Genomic DNA, 21,100 nt, shown 5'->3' on the forward strand with positions numbered 1-21,100 from the left:
AGATTGATGGTGTCGATATGAGCACTTAGTTGAGCACCCAATTGTGTGATGGAATCTACCTCATGCTTTCCTCCTATAGTGGCCTTTCGAGGCCTACTATATTGGGAATTATGAACCGCCATCTCTTCGATTTTGGCCCATGTTTGGTTGTCGTCAACTTCGGTAAACCTCCCATTGGATCCCATATTAAGAACATTGCGTGAGTCTTCATATAAGTCGTTCCAAAATTGTTGAACAAGGAACCACTCACTAAGTTCATGGTGTGGACAAGAACGACAAGTGTCCATAAATCTCTCCCATGCTTCATATAATGATTCCTCATCCCTTTGCTTGAACCCGGTGATTTGGGCTCTCAACATGTTAGTCTTTTCCGGAGGATATAATTTCTTTTAGAAGGCAAGTGCTAACTTCTTCCATGAATCAATACCAAGGGTAGCCTTGTCTAGGCTCTTCAACCATTGCTTTGCAGTACCGATTAAAGAAAAATGAAACAATACCCATCGGATTTGGTCTTGAGTAACTCCGGTTTAAAAAATTGCATCACAATAGTCGCAAAAAGTTTCCATATGTAAATGAGGATCTTCACAAGTCATCCCTCCAAATTGACTTCTCTCAACTAATTGTATGAATGCGGATTTGGCAATAAAATTACCGGTTAAATGTGGTGGTGTAGGAGTACCGTTTGGTAAGTTCTCATCAGTTGGTACGGAATGAGATGAAAATTTAGGCATTGTAGGTTGATTTTGTGGTTGGTTTGGAATTGGGTTATCCTCTCCTTCTCTTGCAAAAGGGTTGACAACTCAATGTTATTTGGTTTAATGTCCACAATCTCTCTAATACCCACAACTCTTGAAGTACCTCTAGCAACTCTTCTATAGTTGGTTAAGGTTCTTTCAATCTCGAAATCAATAGGTAATAGGTTACCTTGTGATCTCCGAGTCATACAAAATATCAAAAAACTAGAAAACAATTAGAACAATCCTTGAGGAGATTGACTTCCCCAAGGTAAAGAAAGACACAACTAAAACAATTAACAAAAACAAATCAATTGAACACCGTCCCCGGCAACGGCGTAATTTTTGGTGTAGCTTAGTCGTTATTGCAACCAAAACAATATTTATATCCTTACAAACTACTCTTATTAGAGCGGTAAGCAAAGGTCGGATCCCAAGGTACGAGTATCGATTTAAGATTTCAATTGCAAGTAGTTATGTCTTTGGGTGTCACAAATTGGGTTGAGATGAGATGTGATCTAAACTAATCAACAATATTATTGAAAACAAAGTAAACCAATTAAAGGGGTTTGTAAACAATTGATTAAGGGCACTAGGGTGTCATGGGTTCATAAGGGAATCATGGAAATAGATCATACAAACATGTTCTCAAATAGAAGCAAGCAACATATTGTTGTGATGGAATCGAGTTAGTGTATGTCTTACAATTCCTAGGAAGATTTAGGTCCCGGAGCTGAGTCGATCAAGACTTTACAACACCTACAAGTCGACTTAGTCTCTTCCTATTCAACTCTATGCATGGTCTAACAAGCTCGAGTTGGCTTATATCTTACAAGTAGACCTGTCAAACGGGTCGGGCGGGTCGGGTCCCGGGTCGGGTCATACGGGTCAGGTCAGAATACGGGTCGGGTCGAATACGGGTCGGGTTATACGGGTCACGGGTCGGGTTAGGGTCAGAATACGGGTCAAGAAATAACACTACTACAAATCCAGGCAACCACAACGGCCCTTTAACAACGCTTATTCACGAAAATCACCATAAAACGTTGTAGAATGGATGGCGCGAATTTTACTAAACTTAATTACAACGTTTATGTGCTGTTAACCGTTGTTATTAGTTTTAACAACGGGTCAAACTTGCACAACCGTTGTTAATATAAAAACTAAAAACAACAGTTTACTCTGTAATACATTATAACCGTTGTTAATAATTTGGCGCAAAATTAGTGAAAAGTAATTACAACGGTTATATATAAACCCGTTGTTAATACTTTTTAACAACGGTTTTCTAAGGACCCGTTGTGAATATATTCTCTAATGACAACGGGTTTATGTGTAAAAACCGTTGTCAATACTTTCAAGCAAATACCACAATATATACCACACAAACACAGATCAGCTACAGCCACAAACACAGCAAACACAAACACACAACCACACTCTTTCTCATCGTCTCTTTCTCATCGTCGCTTTATCAACTCCGTCACTGTTGTTGTCATTGTCTCTTTCTTTCTCTAATTATCAGGTAAATATCTATCGCTTTATGGTTTTAGGTTTTGTCATCTCCGTCATTATTTTCTTTCTCTAATTATTTTATTTGCATGTGTTTTTCTCGATCATTATTGTTCTTTCTCTAAGTATTATTCGCTTAATTAGTTTTGTCATTGTTGTTTTTCTGCGTTTATTAGCTAGTTAAACCAATTAAATAAAATAAAACAAAGAAGAAGATGATGGAGAGGAATGCATAAACTTAATTAATTAATATATAAATACATAAAAAACTTATTACATTGCTAAAAATGCAATTCTTATATATGCATATAGAGATGCATTCTCTTTTATGATATTCATCCTCTCCTCCTTTGCTATTTGGAGGTTTCGTTCCGCAGATGCTATATCGTCATATAGCTGCATTATCTGTGGCTATAACAGCCATTTTTTTTGGCGTCCTTGAGTGCGATCCGAGCGTCCTCAAGGTAGCTCCTGTACCTCTTCTCGATGTCCAGCAACCGGCGTATGAAACTCTTGTTGTACTCGGTCATAATGCATGTATTACGAATGGTATCATTCATTGTTGTTGAAGGAAGTTTGGAGTTTATTATTAGGTTTTAAAGATTTAGGGTGGAGATAGTTATATAATGGAATGCTTATTGAGATAATGCATGAATTTATACTTAGTAATGTGTCATTTGAGTTGTTTTTTAATTAATATGTTTAGGAAGTTGTGCCAAATCTTATAACCCTTCTCATTCCATATATTATTGTGTCCTTTCATACGCAGGGATTTGGCAGTAATAATGCATTATGCATCGGAATTGCAGTAATAATGCATGCATCTAGTAATATATAATTTAATTTTTTTTTTAAAAATCAACAACACCGGTTATTAAAAAAAAACCCCGTTGTGTTTAGTTATAACAACGGTTTTTTCTATTGTAACCGTTGTTATAACTTTCCCACCAAAAATTAGTGACACTTTCCACAACGAATGTCTCGTAACGACAACGGTTTTAACCGTTGTTAATAGTTTTCACAACGGGTTTCTTAGAAAAACCAACCGTTGTTAAAACCTTTAACAACGGACGCTTTAACAACGTCCGCTTTTTTATATAACAACGGTTTTTAACCGTTGTTATAGCCTGTATCTGTAGTAGTGTAATTTCTAACGTCGTTTTTAAACGATTTTTTTAATTAAAAAAATATTTTTTAAAAATATAAAACATATTTAAAATTAATATTTTAATCATATTCAACGTTTACATTAATTATATTGACATAATTATTAAAATAAAGTTTTAATAATTATTTTATTATTAAATATTCTAAAAGTTATAAAAAATTAACTTTTTATTTGTTTTTGTAATTTTAAATAATAAAAAAATATTTTTTTAACTATTTTTTCAAATATAATATATAAATATTAATATTTTAATAAAATTCTTGATTTACCTTTGACCCAACGGGTTGACCCGTTCGGGTCGGGTCTCGACCCTAAAATAAAGGGTCATTTCGGGTTCGGGTCGCGGGTCGAAAATACCGGGTCTGTAACCCTAAAAAAACGGGTCGGGCGGATCGGGTTTTCGGGTCGGGTCGAGTTTTGACAGGTGTACTTACAAGCCTCATTGAAAAGATGAGAGATGGGTAAAAAATGCATGGCTTCATAGTCTAGCATTTCATCAAACATAACATGTGCATAGGTTGAAATCACAAAAGCAAGCATTCAATTATGAAAGCATATTAAATTAAGCATAGATCTAATCCCATGATTTATTCCCCTAATTCCCCATTAACCCTAGCCTAAGAAACTACTCACTCATGATCAAGTTTAACATGCTAATAAGGATGTCAATCATATCAACAAAGCAAAACATGATGAATAAGTAATGGAAATAACAATAATTAAGCAAAGGGAAAAGGGATTATACCAACTTGAGATGATTCAAATAATAAAGTAAAGAATAATAGAAGGAAACTTGATGATTGATGGAGAGTTGTCAATCCTCCAATAAACCCTAAATAATCTTCTAATTATCCAACTAAAACTAAGAACAATTGAGAGATTAAGGAAAGATTAAGATGTGATTAATATTGAAATGTGTATTACAACTTGAATTAAGACTAACTTAAGAGATTTAGAAGGAGACTAGTACTTGATTCTAAGCTTGATGCTAATCTAGGTAGTACAATAGGGTATTTACACTAAAATTAAGTACAAGGATTAGGGTTATTAAGGGCTTAAATGACGATTAAGACCCTAAGAGAAGCTTGATAATTTGAAACTCCCGAGGGACATGTGCGGCCTGAGTAGCAACTCCCCAAGGACATGCGCGTCCTGGCTTTGAATATGCTCGGGTCTGTAAGAGGATCCGCTCGGGCTGGGTCTCGGGACGCTCGGATCATAGGTCTGGGACGCTCGTCCTGAACTCGGGACGCCCGGATCATGGGACAGGGTTTCTTCTCTTATTCTTGGCTACCTAACAATCCGTGGGGACTGTCTTAGGGACGCACGGATCTTTCATCATTGCCCGTTTCACTTGATTTATTTGCTTAAGCCTCTTGTGTTGGTCTCCTCTTCGATACTTAGTCATTAGATGCGATCCATTTAGCTCCATAAATGCAAAGCTAGCAATCCTCTCCTACCAAGGACACAAAACCTCAAAGAATATGTAAAATGGGAAACTAAAGATAAGAAATGACCCTAATAGATGCTAGAAAGCATGGGAACGAGGTTAATTCGGGGACTAAATGTGCTCAAATATGAGTCACATCAGGGACAATCCTTAATCATATGACTGGATTCTCCGCACTTGAAGCATCCTCTATTAGCAAACGTATTTTTAGACTCAGAAGTTTTCTTATTATAGGACTTATTGTTGTTATTAAACGATTTTACTTGCTTATTTCTAAAAATTCTTTTATTGAATCGTTTAGCAAACAAAACCGTTTCGTCCTCTATTTCAGCATCGACATCTTCCTTAGCAGAAGCTTGTAGAGCCATGCTTTTACTGTTACTGGACTCGGCCTCATCGTCATCCAGGACGAGTTCATGAGCCATAAGAGCTCCAATTAGTTCTGCATAAGGTAGAGAGGTCAGATCTCTTACTTCCTCCATAACCGTGACCGGACGCCATTTCTTGGTCAAACTCCTAAGTACCTTCCTAGCAATATCCTCGGAGTTAAAAGTTCTACCAAGATTTTTTAGTTCATTACTGATAGTAGAAAATCGTGCTGACATGCTATAGAGTGATTCATTCTTTTCCATCTTAAAAAGTTCGTATTTTTGAATCAGCAGGTTAATACGATATTTTCTAACAGCCGACGTTCCTTCATAGGCCAATTCAAGACCATCCCATATTTCCTTGGCTGAAGTGCAAGAAGAAAAACGATCGAATTCAGTCGATGTCATGCCGTTTTGCAACAGGCTTATCGCCTTCGAGTTTTTCTCTGCCTTTTTGTAATCAGCGTCAATATAGTCTTCTTCCTTTCTCATAGGTAGTGTCTTCTGAAGATGCGACAAAAATTTTGTGTGGTCCATTCTTAATAATCGTCCAGCACTCCCAATCATGTCCTTTTATATAGTGTGTCATCATGTTTTTCCATAGTCCATAATTCTTCCCATCAAAGATAGGACACTTAAGATACTTGGAATCCATTTCACACGTATTAGGCAGTGGAATTTAAAATAAAATAAAAAGATAAAAAGATAGACGGATCAGCCTTTTTGCGGTTAGGCAATCAAGAGCGTGAGGCTCTGATACCAATTGAAGAATCTATCCAAGTCGAAATACTCAGGGGGGGGGGGGGGTGAATTGAGTATTTAAAAACTTATGCCCACTTTTTATTTTATATCTAAATAATTAATTACTCAGTTTATCGATTAAACTTTAACTAATTAACTGAGCGATTAATGAAAGTAATGAAATGAACGATAAAGAAAATTGCAAGGACACACGATATTTGAAGTGGTTCAGCTTCGCACGTCGAAGTCTACGTCCACTATTCTCGATTAATAATTTTAGTACCTTTCTCCGGATTACAAAATTATCAACCCACTCGTATAACTAACTCTAGTTATAACTCGATTTGAATATCACTAGATATTCGATTTGACTATCTTAAGTTACTAAGAAAGCACTTGATTGTTTCTCTAAGTGTTCACACAATTGAACGAGTAGAAACAATATAAAGTACTATTATCTTATAACGTAATCTTAAGAATAACACACAAATTAAGAAGCACGACTTTTTGTAAAGAATTTTCAATTGCAAAACAAATAAAATACTTAATTAGAATTTAAACTCAAATTGTTTACAAGGAATTTTTATATTTCGAAAAGCTTGTCTGAAATAATGAGCATCATACGTATATATAGTAGAAGAGAGAAACTAGGTTTTGGTCGAAACCCTAGTGTGCCGTGAGGCAAGATAGTTTGTTTCATAAGAAACAAATCTTATCTCAACTTAAATTAATCTACTAAATATTTTGATTAAGTAAATAAGGTAAATCTAATATAATTGATAAGATATCAAAATATCTTATGGCAATATATTATAGATTTGACCTAATACTATTTACTTGCATAAGAAATTACTTCGGCCTCGACACGGCTCACAAGCCCACCTTAGCCGAAACCTTAGGTCAAAATATCAAGGAGTATATTAGGTTAGGTTTAGATAATTTAACAAACCCTCGGTAGCATGACGACTGACAAGTCATTTTACCAACCAATAGGATAATGTAAATTATTCACTCTAAACAAACCGTATTTCATCTCTATCATATACACGCATGATTTCAAAACATATTTGAAGAATTTTATCGTTTGAAAATTGATTTTAAAACTATTAAAATCGTGCCTTAAAATGCAACCCAAAGTTATAGTACAAATGGCTATAACTTTAAGTTTGGTAAGTAAAGTTATAGGTGAAATAGCTATAACTTTACCTTCCCAATATTACTTCTTAAGATACCGTTATTAGATGAAGTCATATACTAGCTAATCTTCCTGAAGATCTTCACTGGTAGGATCTTCTTTTTATCTTGATCATAAGCTCTTCATCTTGAGCTTGTTATAAGCTTGATCGAGCATTTTTTGCTTGAATGATCATCATGCTTGAAACTTGTTACAGTTACTATGACGTTTTAAGAATCTTCAATGTTATAGCTCAAGCTGCTATAATATTACTTGAACGATGCTTCACAAATCTTCAACATTAATTGCTTAAATTGTAAACCTTAATCAATCTATTAAAGACTAAACAAACGATTACGAGCAAGAGTATATATATAATATAAAGTACGCACTTGTGATTATCAAAACTAATCATACATCTATATGGTCCAACAATAGTATTATTGGACCATCTTGAGGTTATAACGGATAATGCATGTCTTTAAAGAAAATTCGGGCAATTATAGCCAATATATTTGTACACTCTCCTTCGGAAGAGCATACAATGATTACACATTTACACAGCATCCGTGTTCATCTCCTATAAAATCACAGACACAACCGCAAAACTAAAAAAATAACCAAAAATTAACTCAATCCAACCTCAATTCCTCAAACGCAATCGAATTCCTATCATCATTTTCGAAATTAGGGTTCCATTAAACGATGAAGGTTCACCCTGCTCCGAACAAACGCAACATAACCCTTCGATACGACATCGTTTCGACGCTGCAAGCCGCCTGCCGAGGAAGGAAGAATCTCCAGCGACTTCCGCATATATTCGCCAAGGTTCTAGAGCTCCCCTTCCACGCCGACGCCGACGTGGCCGTGGAGGAGACTGGCGGTTTCTTCAGGTTCACGGTGGCCGATACTGATGTGGGCCCCGACGTGGTGGCGGAGACAGTGGAGATTCATCCCGGTGTTACGAAGATCATTGTTCGATCCAGCTCCATTCATAATGTGTCGATTATGGAGTTGGAGCTGGACTTGTGGCGGTTTCGATTACCTGAATCTACTCGACCCGACCTCGCATCTGCCTCGTACGATGGCGGAGACTTAGTTGTTGTTGTTCCTAAGACTGATGTTCTTGTTTGGGGTGGTAGTCCTAGTAATAATAATTTTGTTCTTGTAAATTAATTAATCAATTTATTTTAATTCAGTTGCATCTTGTAATGGCAAAGCTGATCATAATTTTGAAATGCGATTGTTTATTAATTGGTGGTTTGTTCATTCATGAACATTAATTTGCTTTGCAGAAGAATTCATTTGACGGTGCTGGTATACTTCCTTCGTCTTGGTCAATAATGGAGCATTATTATTCGAGATTATCCTTTACAAATTTCAAAGAATGTTATCTATTGATCCCAAATGATACAGTATAATATGGAGTAAAATGATATGGTGATGAATCACATTAGGAATCCCCTATCTATAGAAGCTAAAATATTTAGGGGTGTTTGGTTGGCTCTCTTGGAATGAATTGAAATGGATTTTTTCCATTCCAATGTTTGGTTGGAGTCTTTTGGAATGGAGTTAGATACCCAATGAATTCTAACTCCATTTCAACCCCCTAGAATCACATACCCAACTTCCCCCCTTGATATCTAACTCCATTCCTCCCTTCTACAATTTTAGATGAACCAAACAAGTTTATAAAAGAATGGATTTAAAACCTCATACCATTATGGGTTCATATTCCAATCCATTCCATTCCATGCTATTGAACCAAACGCCCCCTTAGGAGATTGTGATTGACTTGAATTTTAGGAAAGAATTTGATTTTTATTAATGTAGGCTCCCCATGATCATCAACCTAATTAATTACCCTCTTTCTTACTTCCTCTATTCTTCTATTAATTTATTGATTTTTTTTCTTCTCAATTCAGTAAACAACTCAAAAATCATTAATTATTTTCAAAAATCATTAGGTTTAATTAACTTTTATTTTTAAAAAACGAACAAGTAAATAGCCGTTCGTCATACATAAAGTATTACTCATTGTATAATTTCCTCAAATATTAACTTTTACAAAAGTTAGAGAAAAAGTATTGTATTAGCACAATAATATCAGATCTGGAAAATTACTAATTTTTTATATACGTTTTAATTACCATATGTCGAATATCATAATTTTGAAATAAATATAAAAATCAAATTACATTCACCAAATGCATACATCTTTATAAAAAAAATGTAAAAATGTATACTCATATTTTGCATGTGCTTTCTCTAAAATAGTTGACATAGCTCAGCAACCTAGACCCGTTGATATATAAAAACTTATGTTAAAATTGTGTATAATATTTTGTATATCAGAAATTTAAAGTCAAACCCGTGCAAAAAATGCACGGGTATAAAACTAGTTACTTTTGAAGCTAAACCATTTGATTTTCTAAGTGACTGAGTGATTTAAGCGTTTTATTGACTGTAATGTCATTCATTATCAAACACGGAATGAGACTAATTGTGAATCGGCCGCGCATGATGTTAAATTGATCCGACTATTCTTTGCCATTGCTTGAGCATTTGAGGTGTAGCATACTGTTCTTAGTAGGTGTAATTTTGTAAATGTGAGGAATATCACTATTGCTTTCTACTCAGTCGATAGGCCTGGATTTTAAAAGAAAATGTTTGTTTTGATATGTGAAATTGGATTTTAAAAGAAAATTTCGTGGTTTACAGTCTATTGGATATCTATGCTTGTTTTTTCATCAATTCTTTGCCTCCGACTCCCTTGTACTCGATCCATCAAAGGATTGTAATACACTGTTCTGCATGTACCGTTGTATCTCTTTACTTTCCGAGATGGCTCAACAGTTGTTTCGAGTTATATCAATGGTCCCCTGGACATGTGTGCAAACTGGAAGCCCGTATGAAGATTTATGTGACATGGGACTCAAATCGGAGACCTAAAGATGGACGTGGTGGTCCTTAGGGTTAAAAATTCCGTGGCGACATGGCACTTGAGTAAGCTGAGAATCTTTGTCCTACACTTCTATCTCAATCATATTATTATTATTATTATAATCTACACATCTATCTCAATCATATTATTATTATTATTATAACTTGCTTCTAATAAACGTCTTTTGCATATTGACACGGGCACAAGACTATGAAGCGTCTTATGTGGGATTTTTGGGGTGAATTTCTGAGAAGCTGCAGTCCTTGGCTGCATTTTATTGTGTGGCATTTAAGCTGCTTTTTGGTACGTATTGGGTCCCTCCTTACCTTCATCTGTCGCTTTTATTTGCGCCATTTTATTAGTATACCATATCAGCTTCGATTGCCTTTTTGTTTGCTTTTCATGCTTCTATAATCCCTATGATGAACGGATTAGGTATTGATTATGATGATGGTTATTTACCACTATATTTTAGTTAGCTTGTGATTATCTTAATGGAGTAAAAGTCATTGCTCAAACAGAAGAAAACATTTGGAAGACTCGACTTTCCAGTGAAGGAATTTATATTCCTAGTGCCATTACTATATATTGTCACCTTCAACCTAATTTTCTCCTAATACTCCCTCCGTCCTCATCATTTATTTACGGAAAATGGAATAGTACCACCGGTGTAGTATTATCGCATTTTTAAATTCCCTCCATGATCATTTGAAATTTAATGTCTTTACACACATAAAAGTGTTTTAGGTATTAAATAAAAACAATTCCATTTTATTTTAATTAATTCCTGTATTTGGATTGGAATTGCTTAATACAATCAATATCATAATCATAATTCAATTAAAATTAAGTTAGAGCAAGTCCAATGGTGAGCTATAACTTTCTAGCTGGGTAATTCCACATCATATTTCAAGCTACAACCCTTAAACCATTCCAATGGTAAAACTATAAGCTTCTAGCTTTGTTTTTATTTAATAAATAAAAAATTAAGAATAAATCAAACCTAAATTTATTTAGCTAAATTTCTATTGGTTTATTTATGATAGTGGGCCCATTCAAGCTACTAGATTCATTAAGCTAGTTGCTTAAGGCAAGCCATTCTACATGACCATCTCCAATGGTGTAGCAATTAGCTTGCAATTTTAAGAAATTGCAAGCAAGTCCTTAAGCTACACCATTGGACTTGCTCTTACAAGCTTTGACTTATATCGGCTGTAATTATGATAGAAAGTGCCGAGATTTATTCTGACGAATTAGGTCACAAAACCCATAACTTATTGCAGGGGTCCACTTCAAATAGCTAAATGATGATAATAAACTAAATTAACTTATTGCAAAATTGATGTTGAATTAGCTACATAGTTGAGTTAATTTTGGTTCCTCCTTTAGTATGATAATCCTAGTCCTGGAATTCTGAGACTGCATCCTAATACTCCAATTCTACGAACAACTACTAGTAGAAAAACCCCCTACGGTGGCGGTTATAAATGACCTTTTGTGACGGTTTTTGGAGATTTAGGGTCAGTCGTTTATCGCGGCGTCGTATAAACTTTACGGCGGTTGTAGGTGGTTGTACAACCGCCGCTATAGCTCTCCTATAGTGGCGGTTAATATACAAAACCGCCATTATAAACTTATATAATACGACGGTTGTTAGACAAGAACCGCCACTATAACTTATCTACAGTGGCGGTTATTATTTTAAAACCGCCACCATAGGTATTTCAATAATAGCTTTGTACCACAACCTACCACTACATGGTCTCTATAACGACGGTGGTTGTTAAAGAACCGCCACTAATGGTTGTGGTACTATAGAACACTCCTATGTTTGATCGAAAGCTTTTGCATGAGTGAGACAAAATCAGCGCAAGTAATAACTAATAAGACCTTAAAAAAGCATCAGCAAATAGTGTATGATCAAAATACAACAGAAAATTATCAGAGCTCGTACAATCCAAAGACCAATTTATTCAAAATTTCAATTTCATATTAGCATGTTTTAAGGAAATATGAACGTTATTAGCTGTGGCCTCAGGCAAAATCCTAACTCTTTGCCTAACTCGACTAACCTGAAGAAAGCTTTCTTCATATTAACATGTTTTAAGGAGATATGAACGTTATTCAGTGTAATTGAACCTCAATGTGATGGTGCACACTGAACATTGGCTATAAACCACATGTCACGATCTCAGAACGAAAAAAGATTACGGGTGTACAAAAGGGAAAAACCACGCGTCATGACTAAAAGGAAACAATTCAATTTTCTTCATAAGTCATACTATATAATCTACCTGTCCGCTAATCTAACTAGTAAAATTGCCTGTCAAAACAATCTAGCTGGTAAAAGATGAGTTATTCACCTGTTGTGGCTGCTGGTAGTTTCCATATCCAACATAATTTGCATAGTACATGTTAGGATCTTGAGGAGGTGGCGCATAGCCGCATATCCATAACCATCATACACTTGCCCATATCCATAGTAAGCACCCCACCGTTCCACTGTGCATGACCTCGTCTGTCCTGTCATGTCTGTGACTGCAGAAATACAAGGCAAATCAAATATGCCTCCGTCAGTACATCATGCAAAAGCACAAAAGGGTTACTTGGACTTAGGATAGGCAACCAAACCTATTTAGCTGAAGGACTACGATCCAACGAGAGCCGGACAGTTTGATATCCTATCTGGGTTTCATTCGCTTGCTCAGCAGAAGCTCTAAAGTGAATCCAGAAAAATACAAGGTTCATACACTATCTCACAAAAGCCTTGTGGATCAATGACAAGATTTGTACCGTAAAAAATTAACAATAGTTGTTACCTGGTAGAAAACTGCACAAAACCATAACCCCTGCCTTGTTTCAATTGATCATCTGAAACACTTGGATCCAATTGTTGGTATTAAGTCCAAGGTCGGTAATATTTCGGTGCGAAATAATGGACTTTGGCAACCCTTAATTCTAGGAAACATGTTTGTTTGCTTGGTAGAAATTGTGGACGGAAGAATTCAATGAGCTAGTATACATGAATAGTGTGTGCATAGTGTGTGCATTGAATTTGTGGTATGAACATGTATTCTGCATGTTTGGTTTGTCAAGTTTAGTGGCTGCAAACTTGACTCTAAGGTATTATAAATACCTTGCTCGTTCACTTGGTTTCTGGAAGAGGGAAGGAAACAAAGAGAGCTTGCATCGAAATTATAAGTGTCTCTTTGGTATTATACTTCACTGGAATTTGGTGGAGTATAAGGCAGGCCTTACGGTATTGGTAAGGTACTCACATAAACAAACAAGGGGTTGTGATTCGGGTAACGGTTCAACCGGGTTTGAGTGTGTGAGGCAGTATAACGGGTCTTCTCTTACAATAATTTAGAGGGTTACTCTAGGGGTACAATTGGTGGTGATTTCCAATTATACTGGTGGTCTAGAGGGTACTAGTTTGTATTCCTAAATTATTGTCGGGTCCAAATTCGGTGTGTAATTTAGTACCGGTTACGTTGTACTGGCACTATCTTTATAGTGGCACTATTTTATAGTGGATTCAATCTTTTCGGCTGGTGAGTTTTACCTCCGTCTTGGAGGGTTTTGCCCTGGGTATTGACCCTAAATCTCGTCTCAACTTATTATTAGCTTGCGGTTGATTTTACTTTTACATTATATATCGATCGGTGCTTCCGTTGCGCGTGGGAGATTGGAGCTTATTTCCCAACAAGTGGTATCAGAGCCACTTCAGCTCGGCCCGAGTGGTCTGGTGGTTTGATAGGTAGGGATGTCAAATATGGGGTCTGAGTTTGGAGTACCAAAATTTGATGGTAAAAGTAGTTTCACCCTCTGGAAGAGGAGGATAAAGGATCTCCTGGTACATCTTGGCTTGGCTAGAGCCTTGAAAGGAGATGAAGGCAAGTCGGAAAAGTTGAGTGATGCCGACTGGGAGGAGTTGTGTACTAAGTGTGCTAGTACCATCAGGTTGTGCATCTCAGATTCCGTCATTAACTGTGTTCTTGACGATGACTCTCCATCGACGATATGGGAAAAATTGGAAAAGCTTTACATGGCGAAAAGCTTGACCAATAAGTTGTTGCTGAAACGACGGTTATATCGGTTGCGGATGGACGCGGCGGAAAATCTCATTGGACATGTCAATTTGTTCAATGGACTGTAAGATGAGTTGAAGAAGATCGATGTTAAGGTTGAGGAGGAGGATAAAGCGTTGTTACTCCTTAACTCTCTCCCAGATACATACAAGACGTATGTGGATACGATTCTGTGCAGAAAGGATACCATTACCATAGAGGAAGCACAGGCGGCATTGTTGTCCTTTGATGCGAGGAAGAAGGACAAGGATGGAATGCGAAGCGACATCTCAGTGATGGTTGCTCGGGATGAGAGAGGACGATCGTCTAACAGGTATTATGGATCGACGCACGACAGGTCTCGATCCAGGAACACTTCTCGGAATGATGGAGTAAAGTGTTACAAGTGTGGTGACATTGGGCACATAAGGCGGAACTGTTCTAGGAAAGATGTGCCGGATAACAATGGTGACGCCAACTTGGCTGCCAGTGAAGGGAGTAGTGATTGTTTCCTTACCGAAGAGTGTGACTTACTTGCGGTCACGGATAAGAACGATGTATCTTCCAAGGAAGAATAGGTGTTAGATTCGGGTTGTGTCAATCACGTTTGTACCCGGAAAGAAAGTTTTGATAAGCTCCAAGAAGGCGTGCCCGGGAAGTTGAAGTTGGTCAATAGTTCAACAGTGGATGTCCTTGGTGTTGGGGTGGTGAAAATCAAAACATCTAGTGGGGCGGTGCATACTTTGGACGAGGACAAGGTAGCTTATGTTCCAGAGTTGCGGCGGAATCTAATCTCACTTAGTTAGTTGCACTCCCAAGGTTATGAGTCTAAAACTCATGGGAGAGTGGTGAAGGTGACTAAGGGTAGTATGGTCCTCATGAAGGGGGAGTTGCATCGTGGTATGTACCGTCTGGTGGTGAAGACTTCAAAAGGTGACTGGGAACGAAAAAGACGTCGACGTGTTACGTTCGCAGTAGAGGTGGCGAAGGTAAATTGTTTCCAGGTTGCAGACGGGGGCAAGGGTAAAATTCCTGCTGGTGACTCGGTTGCGGATTTACACGGTGCATTAACCGTGGTAGTGAGTTAGGGTGAGGACCGGATACTAACTAGGGTGTGCAGCTTGAATTTGAAATTGGTCAATGGTTGATTCCTCGGTATCTCCCTTGGACTGAAGGGGGAGAATTGTTGGCATTAAGTGCAAGGTCGGTAATATTTCGGTGCGAAATAATGGACTTTGGCAACCCTTAATTCAAGGAAACATATTTGTTTTCTTGGTAGAAATTGTGGACGGAAGAATTCAATAAGCTAGTACACATGAATAGTGTGTGCATAGTGTGTGCATTGAATTTGTGGTATGAACATGTATTCTGCATGTTTGGTTTGTCAAGTTTAGTGGCTGCAAACTTGACTCTAAGGTATTATAAATACCTTGCTCGTTCACTTGGTTTCTGGCAGAGGGAAGGAAACAAAGAGAGCTTGCATCGAAATTGTAAGTGTCTCTTTGGTATTATACTTCACTGGAATTTGGTGGAGTATAAGGCAGGCCTTACGGTATTGGTAAGGTACTCGCATAAATAAACAAGGGGTTGTGATTCGGGTAACGGTCCAACCGGGTTTGAGTGTGTGAGGCAGTATAACGGGTCTTCTCTTACAATAATTTAGAGGGTTACTCTAGGGGTACAATTGGTGGTGATTTCCAATTATACTGGTGGTCTAGAGGGTACTAGTTTGTATTCCTAAATTATTGTCGGGTCCAAATTCGGTGTGTAATTTGGTACCGGTTACGTTGTACTGGCACTATCTTTATAGTGGCACTATTTTATAGTGGATTCGATCTTTTCGGTTTGGTGGGTTTTACCTCCGTCTTGGAGGGTTTTGCCCTGGGTATTGACCCTAAATCTCGTCTCAACTTATTATTAGCTTGCGGTTTATTTTACTTTTACATTATATATCGATCGGTGCTTCCGTTGTGCGTGGGAGATTGGAGCTTATTTCCCAACAGATCCAAACCACCAACAAAAACCTGCAGTTGTAATGTCCAAGTTGTCAGAGATGGACAAAGAGTAACTCTGTAAGTATTTCCACAAAGAGACATATACCTACAGTAGTGCTAGTTGGATCATTTTCTCCAGGATTTCATGTTGCACCCTGGTAAGCTGCTGCACTTCAAATAGAGATAGGCTCAACATGATGGATGTAAACAAAATACAATCTTTGATAAACTAAATCCAGATATAGAAGTAATTCCTTAATTTCAGAATAATAAAATGGAAAATTAGATAGATAGCCAAATTCCTACAAACATTATGTACATTAAAATACAAATTGGTAATTCTGTAATTTAGAACAATGAGACGGAAAATACACATTGTTCGCCGAAAGCTAAACAATCCACTTCCCAATCCCCATTCATAAATCCTAAAAGTATAATAATTACTCATATGAGTAATCCGTACTCCGTAGTTGATATTCTATTCTTTGTTGTTACCTTTCTAGTTCCTCCCCTTATAAAGCTCTCTTTGATGAATAATATTATGGATTAGGTTTTTTCAATTAATACTCAATCAACCAATTACTAATTTCATTCTCCTTTCTAAATCTAGCAAAAACAGAGGAGTTTCAATAAGTTTAATTACACTTATAACCATACAACCAGCTTTATTTTCCAATACATGTGTAAAACATTTCGTAAAACTTATATCTACGGCTATAAATTCGCAACAATAATGATCTTTGTATTGGTATTTTGCTCTGATGAAGCGTACGACACGAAGTAGATTAACTCTACGGCTATTATTATACGAGCAGATGACATGCTATAGTTTCATATAGTGTATCAACTATAATCTCAGCACAACAAGGACGCGCGCCTTTTGGACGTGAGACGCCCTATTTTTCAGAACAAATTTGTAATTTTCAAATAAAATTTTGGGCAACAATAGATTTTTAGGAGTTTTCAAGTTGGCTAACATGTCAATGAGTAAAGTTAAGAATAATGGGGAAAAGAAATGGTGAGCCTTGTCTAAAAGATATGAAAAGTACATACTAGTTAGCCTTGTTAGGTGAGCCTTATCTAAAAGGCAAACCTAAATTGCACAAGGCGTTTTGGCTAGTGCCTCATCCATGGTGCGCCTTAGGCGCAATCAAGGCGCACTTTGTAAAACTAAGATTAGAAGTAGTAAGTTAGTAGCATGCTACTTCTTTTTTTAATATAGTGTGATCTTGTACTCTTTTCTCATATGATATTTGAAAGAACTATATTATTTAGGTAATGCAAACATAATCAAACTGCACAATAATTGTTCAAAGGATGTTATACAAAATCAATGGAATAGTCTTGTTAACTTTTAAAGATCAAACGCAGTACAACTATGTTTCTATGCACGCTATCAATGAAATATCACTTTAAGTGCCCCTGACCACCTCATTATGCCATCAGTAAATAGAGTAACCGAACTAATTACGTCAAACCTGCATTTTATGCCGACAAAAGTATAACTACTCCTGCACCTAAAGCATTGTTTGAAGTTCTTACCCTGCTTGTTATGCAATTAATTATCTGTTATTGAACCCATTATTCCCAATTGAACTTTAAACTAATTTTCCGTCTTAATTACTTCATATACGTATAATTATTTTTGGAACCCTTTTACACTATCTTTGCTCCTCGACATTACTATTACGGAGTACTTTTTTTGGGTATAATGTAAGCTTATTCTATTAAGAATTATCCAATCATTTACACATATATCAGTGAGCTAATTCAAAGATCAAACTAGCTAAAAAACAAAACAAGCGCCTAACTACCTATGACAAATGAAGTCAGAACTAGCCAGGATTATAAATTCTAATTATAAACACTAATGAATTCCCATTTGTCAAAGGAACCTATATCTGTCTCCTGTATACAACCTTTAGTCCTATTTCTTACACTCAATAATCAATATAATAAGCTTCTTGATTTCTTGCGCCACTATATTTGGTCTGATTAATTTCATCTCAATCCTACTCGTATTCCTTTGCTTCCAGATTTGGTAGCAACATGCCATTGTGATAATAGCCGATATGATCTCTTAAACTATGGCAGAACTATTACTATTACTATATTATATGAGCAGATGGAATGCTATAATGTCATAGTGTATCAACTATAATCTCAATCATATGGTTTATCAACTATACTTATAGCAAAAAAACCAATAATTTCAATAACACAACACAAATCAATTGTATGATATTGATAAGATGCTACTCCATATAATTTTAATGAAGATGCGATAATTTATATGTCAACAATACCTACGATGTTATTATTGCGGCTAAAGCACAGGAGTTTGCTTGTCGTTGCTTGCGTGGTGTCGCCGAAACAACCAGAAGTATTGATTGTTGCGAAAACAACCCCGAGTAGCGAGTTCAGAAACTGGATTACCCGAGTTCAAATTCGCATGTAGACGGGGGTGAATTTGGCTTGGATAGTAGTGGCCGACGGTGGCGTAAGGGAGTTGAGGGAGTCGTGGAGGGTTGATGCGATGGGAAGATGAGAGGAATGCAAATTATTAACCAGATACAATTATTAGGGAGTGTGAAGGGTTTTTGAGTTCTTATCTTTAACGTCGGTTGTAATTACAACTGCCACAAATACATATAATGGCGGTTTTTTTATTAAAAAATATTAAAACTTATCATATTTTTAACGTCATTATTAGCATCGGTTGTTAAGAAAACCGCCACAAAAGACATATAGTGGCGTTTCTTATTTGAAACCGCCATAAATAGCTTCTATTATCGCGTCGGTTTTAAGATAAAACCGGCACAATAGACCTCCTACACCATAAAAATTTCGTTCCCGCCATTTTTTTTTGCACTTTTGCGTCGGTTTTGTTAGAACCGCCACGATATCTGTGTCACGATAGGGGTTTTTTCTACTAGTTAACTTTGAGGTAGAAGACATCCAAACTTATAATCATTACGAGTAAAATTTATGAACACTTGGTAAGAGACAAATATGACCTATTTTTCATGTTGATCAATCAGTATTCCATAATTTCTAATGTACTAATGAGCTTGGATTTGTTTCTTCAAATCGCAATAATTATCTACCTTTCTTCGTTAATTAACGGTACTAGATTTTTCATGCTTATCGATAGATATTAGTTGTGCAATTTTTTGAATTTATTAAAACGATTTTATTTGGAATACTTCCCGAATGATCAAGTACAGTAAATTACATTCATAACCTTTTCAACTTGGCGCAAAACTGAAAACTATTCCTCAGGTATCCATGATGGTAATGCCCGTATTTGCTAGGGAAGGTCCTGTTAAGGCTCCATGGTAGATAGAGTGTTACAAAGTGGTATCAGAGCGACGATTTTGGAACCAATAACCTATAAACATAATGAACATAGTGAGCCTAATAAAATGAACTTGGTGTATGTGTGTTAGGAGCCCTTTGTATGTTTGATTTTGGGTAAGAATGTAATACTACGGTTTTAAGTGTGGTTGGGTACTCTATCGAGTAAGACTTACTCTGTCGAGTAAGTGAGTTTTGTGTACAAAATAGTGTTCTGTCTGATGGGTACTCGATCGAGTAGGGGCCACTCGATCGAGTAAGTCACTTACTCGATCGACTAAGTGAGTTTTTACGGGTTCTTTTGGCGGGATTTGATAGCAACGTGAGAATGATATAAAAACATCTTTCGTCAATTTCTTTTCACTTTTACCCTATTCTAAGTTTCACAAAAATAAAAACAAAGTTATGTTGCTCTCATCTCTCTCATTGCTATCAAATCCCAAGGCTTGTATCGTCGGAATCCAGTGTACTTTACGCCGTTGAGACCGTCGCGTTGTGGGTAAGATCCTAGTATAGTTTTTATATTGTTTCGTTGATTTTGGTTGAAACCCTAATTGGGTAATTTGGAGGTTTTGGGAGTATTTTATTATTAGATGGTGATTGTATGATTGAATGATTGATAGGAGGTGATTTCGTAGAGGAACGTTTCTGATTCGCTGTGTGACGATAGTGGTGATTGCATTTCCAGGTAGGATTTCCTACTCAGTTATTGTTTACATGTATATTAGAGGGTTGGTTGATTGTTGATGGTTGATTGATGTCATTGATCTATATCGTATTGAATTGGTAATTGTTGATGTTATAGTTGGTTGTTGTTGTTTGTTTGTGTTTCGCGAGGTGCGCCCTCGGCTGAGTGGAGTCACTTGCGGGAGTGGCTTCACGCCCTTGATTCGCCCCTTGTGGAACCTGCCACAAGAGGGGATGTGCACATTAAGGAGCATGGGTTTTCGCTCGGAATAGATGAGCGGGGCTTATGTGGGAACGGCTGTGGTCCCCACTGGCGGTGTGGATTACTGGTTGCGGCCGTAATCTGGCAGGACTAGACCTTCAGGCTAGTCAGGTGATTGGTGATGTGACGGTGTTGGAGGATTGTATGTATTGTTGTTATTGTCTTATCTTATATTGTGTAATTAGTAACTGACCCTGTTTAATTGTTTTAAAAACTGTCGTGATCCATTCGGGGATGGTGAGAAGTTATTCTGCAGGTATGATATGGATGCGCGGGGGATAGCTGGGATTGAGTCATCATGAGTTGTTTAGAGCCTTTACAATTACATTAGTTGGTTTTGCATTTGGAACAGTTGTATCTCTTTTGACAGTTTTGGATTTTGTTATGTATCACTTTAAACTTATCTATTAAAGTACATTCTTTAATGGTCAATTTGATATACATTGCCTCGGGTAACCTAGATGGTAGCACTTTCATGCATTAGGTGGTCTTGGTAAGGCGCCTTGGTGTATGGGGGTTTTACAAAGTGGTATGATGGATGGGATGTCGTCGGGTCTCCCAATCAAACACATTTATAATACTCAACAAATAACTAGTTAGTGGTAAGTCGAGGTCGATCCATGGGACGGTGTGCTTTGG

General features: G+C 36.9%; 1 protein-coding gene, 2 long non-coding RNA genes and 1 other non-coding gene across 9 annotated transcripts; 3 read left to right on the plus strand and 1 right to left on the minus strand.

The window, feature by feature from the left end:
* The first annotated feature begins 252 nt into the window (after nt 1-252).
* On the plus strand, nt 253-359 carry LOC141620322 (small nucleolar RNA R71). The gene has a single exon (XR_012531935.1). It is a non-coding gene; the product is annotated as a small nucleolar RNA R71 (small nucleolar RNA).
* Nucleotides 360-7,852: 7,493 nt separating this feature from the next.
* Nucleotides 7,853-8,323, plus strand: LOC141653321 (uncharacterized). Its single transcript, XM_074461047.1, has one exon. The coding sequence runs from the start codon at nt 7,853-7,855 to the stop codon at nt 8,321-8,323; it is 471 nt and encodes a 156-aa protein (XP_074317148.1).
* Nucleotides 8,324-10,260: 1,937 nt separating this feature from the next.
* Nucleotides 10,261-20,837, plus strand: LOC141600912 (uncharacterized). The gene is made up of 3 exons (XR_012524337.1): nt 10,261-10,394; nt 20,136-20,200; nt 20,707-20,837. It is a non-coding gene; the product is annotated as an uncharacterized LOC141600912 (long non-coding RNA).
* On the minus strand, nt 12,455-18,777 carry LOC141608511 (uncharacterized). 6 transcript variants are annotated; one of them, XR_012527008.1, is made up of 5 exons: nt 18,462-18,777; nt 16,262-16,321; nt 12,911-16,185; nt 12,723-12,807; nt 12,455-12,629 (listed from the first exon to the last, which is right to left on the minus strand). It is a non-coding gene; the product is annotated as an uncharacterized LOC141608511 (long non-coding RNA). The 6 variants fall into 6 exon arrangements; XR_012527010.1 differs by having other exon boundaries at nt 16,262-16,326; nt 18,466-18,771; XR_012527012.1 differs by having other exon boundaries at nt 16,266-16,321; nt 18,462-18,771.
* Nucleotides 20,838-21,100: the final 263 nt, after the last annotated feature.

Source organism: Silene latifolia, chromosome 1 (assembly GCF_048544455.1).
Source record: "Silene latifolia isolate original U9 population chromosome 1, ASM4854445v1, whole genome shotgun sequence".
Taxonomy (NCBI): domain Eukaryota; kingdom Viridiplantae; phylum Streptophyta; class Magnoliopsida; order Caryophyllales; family Caryophyllaceae; genus Silene; species Silene latifolia.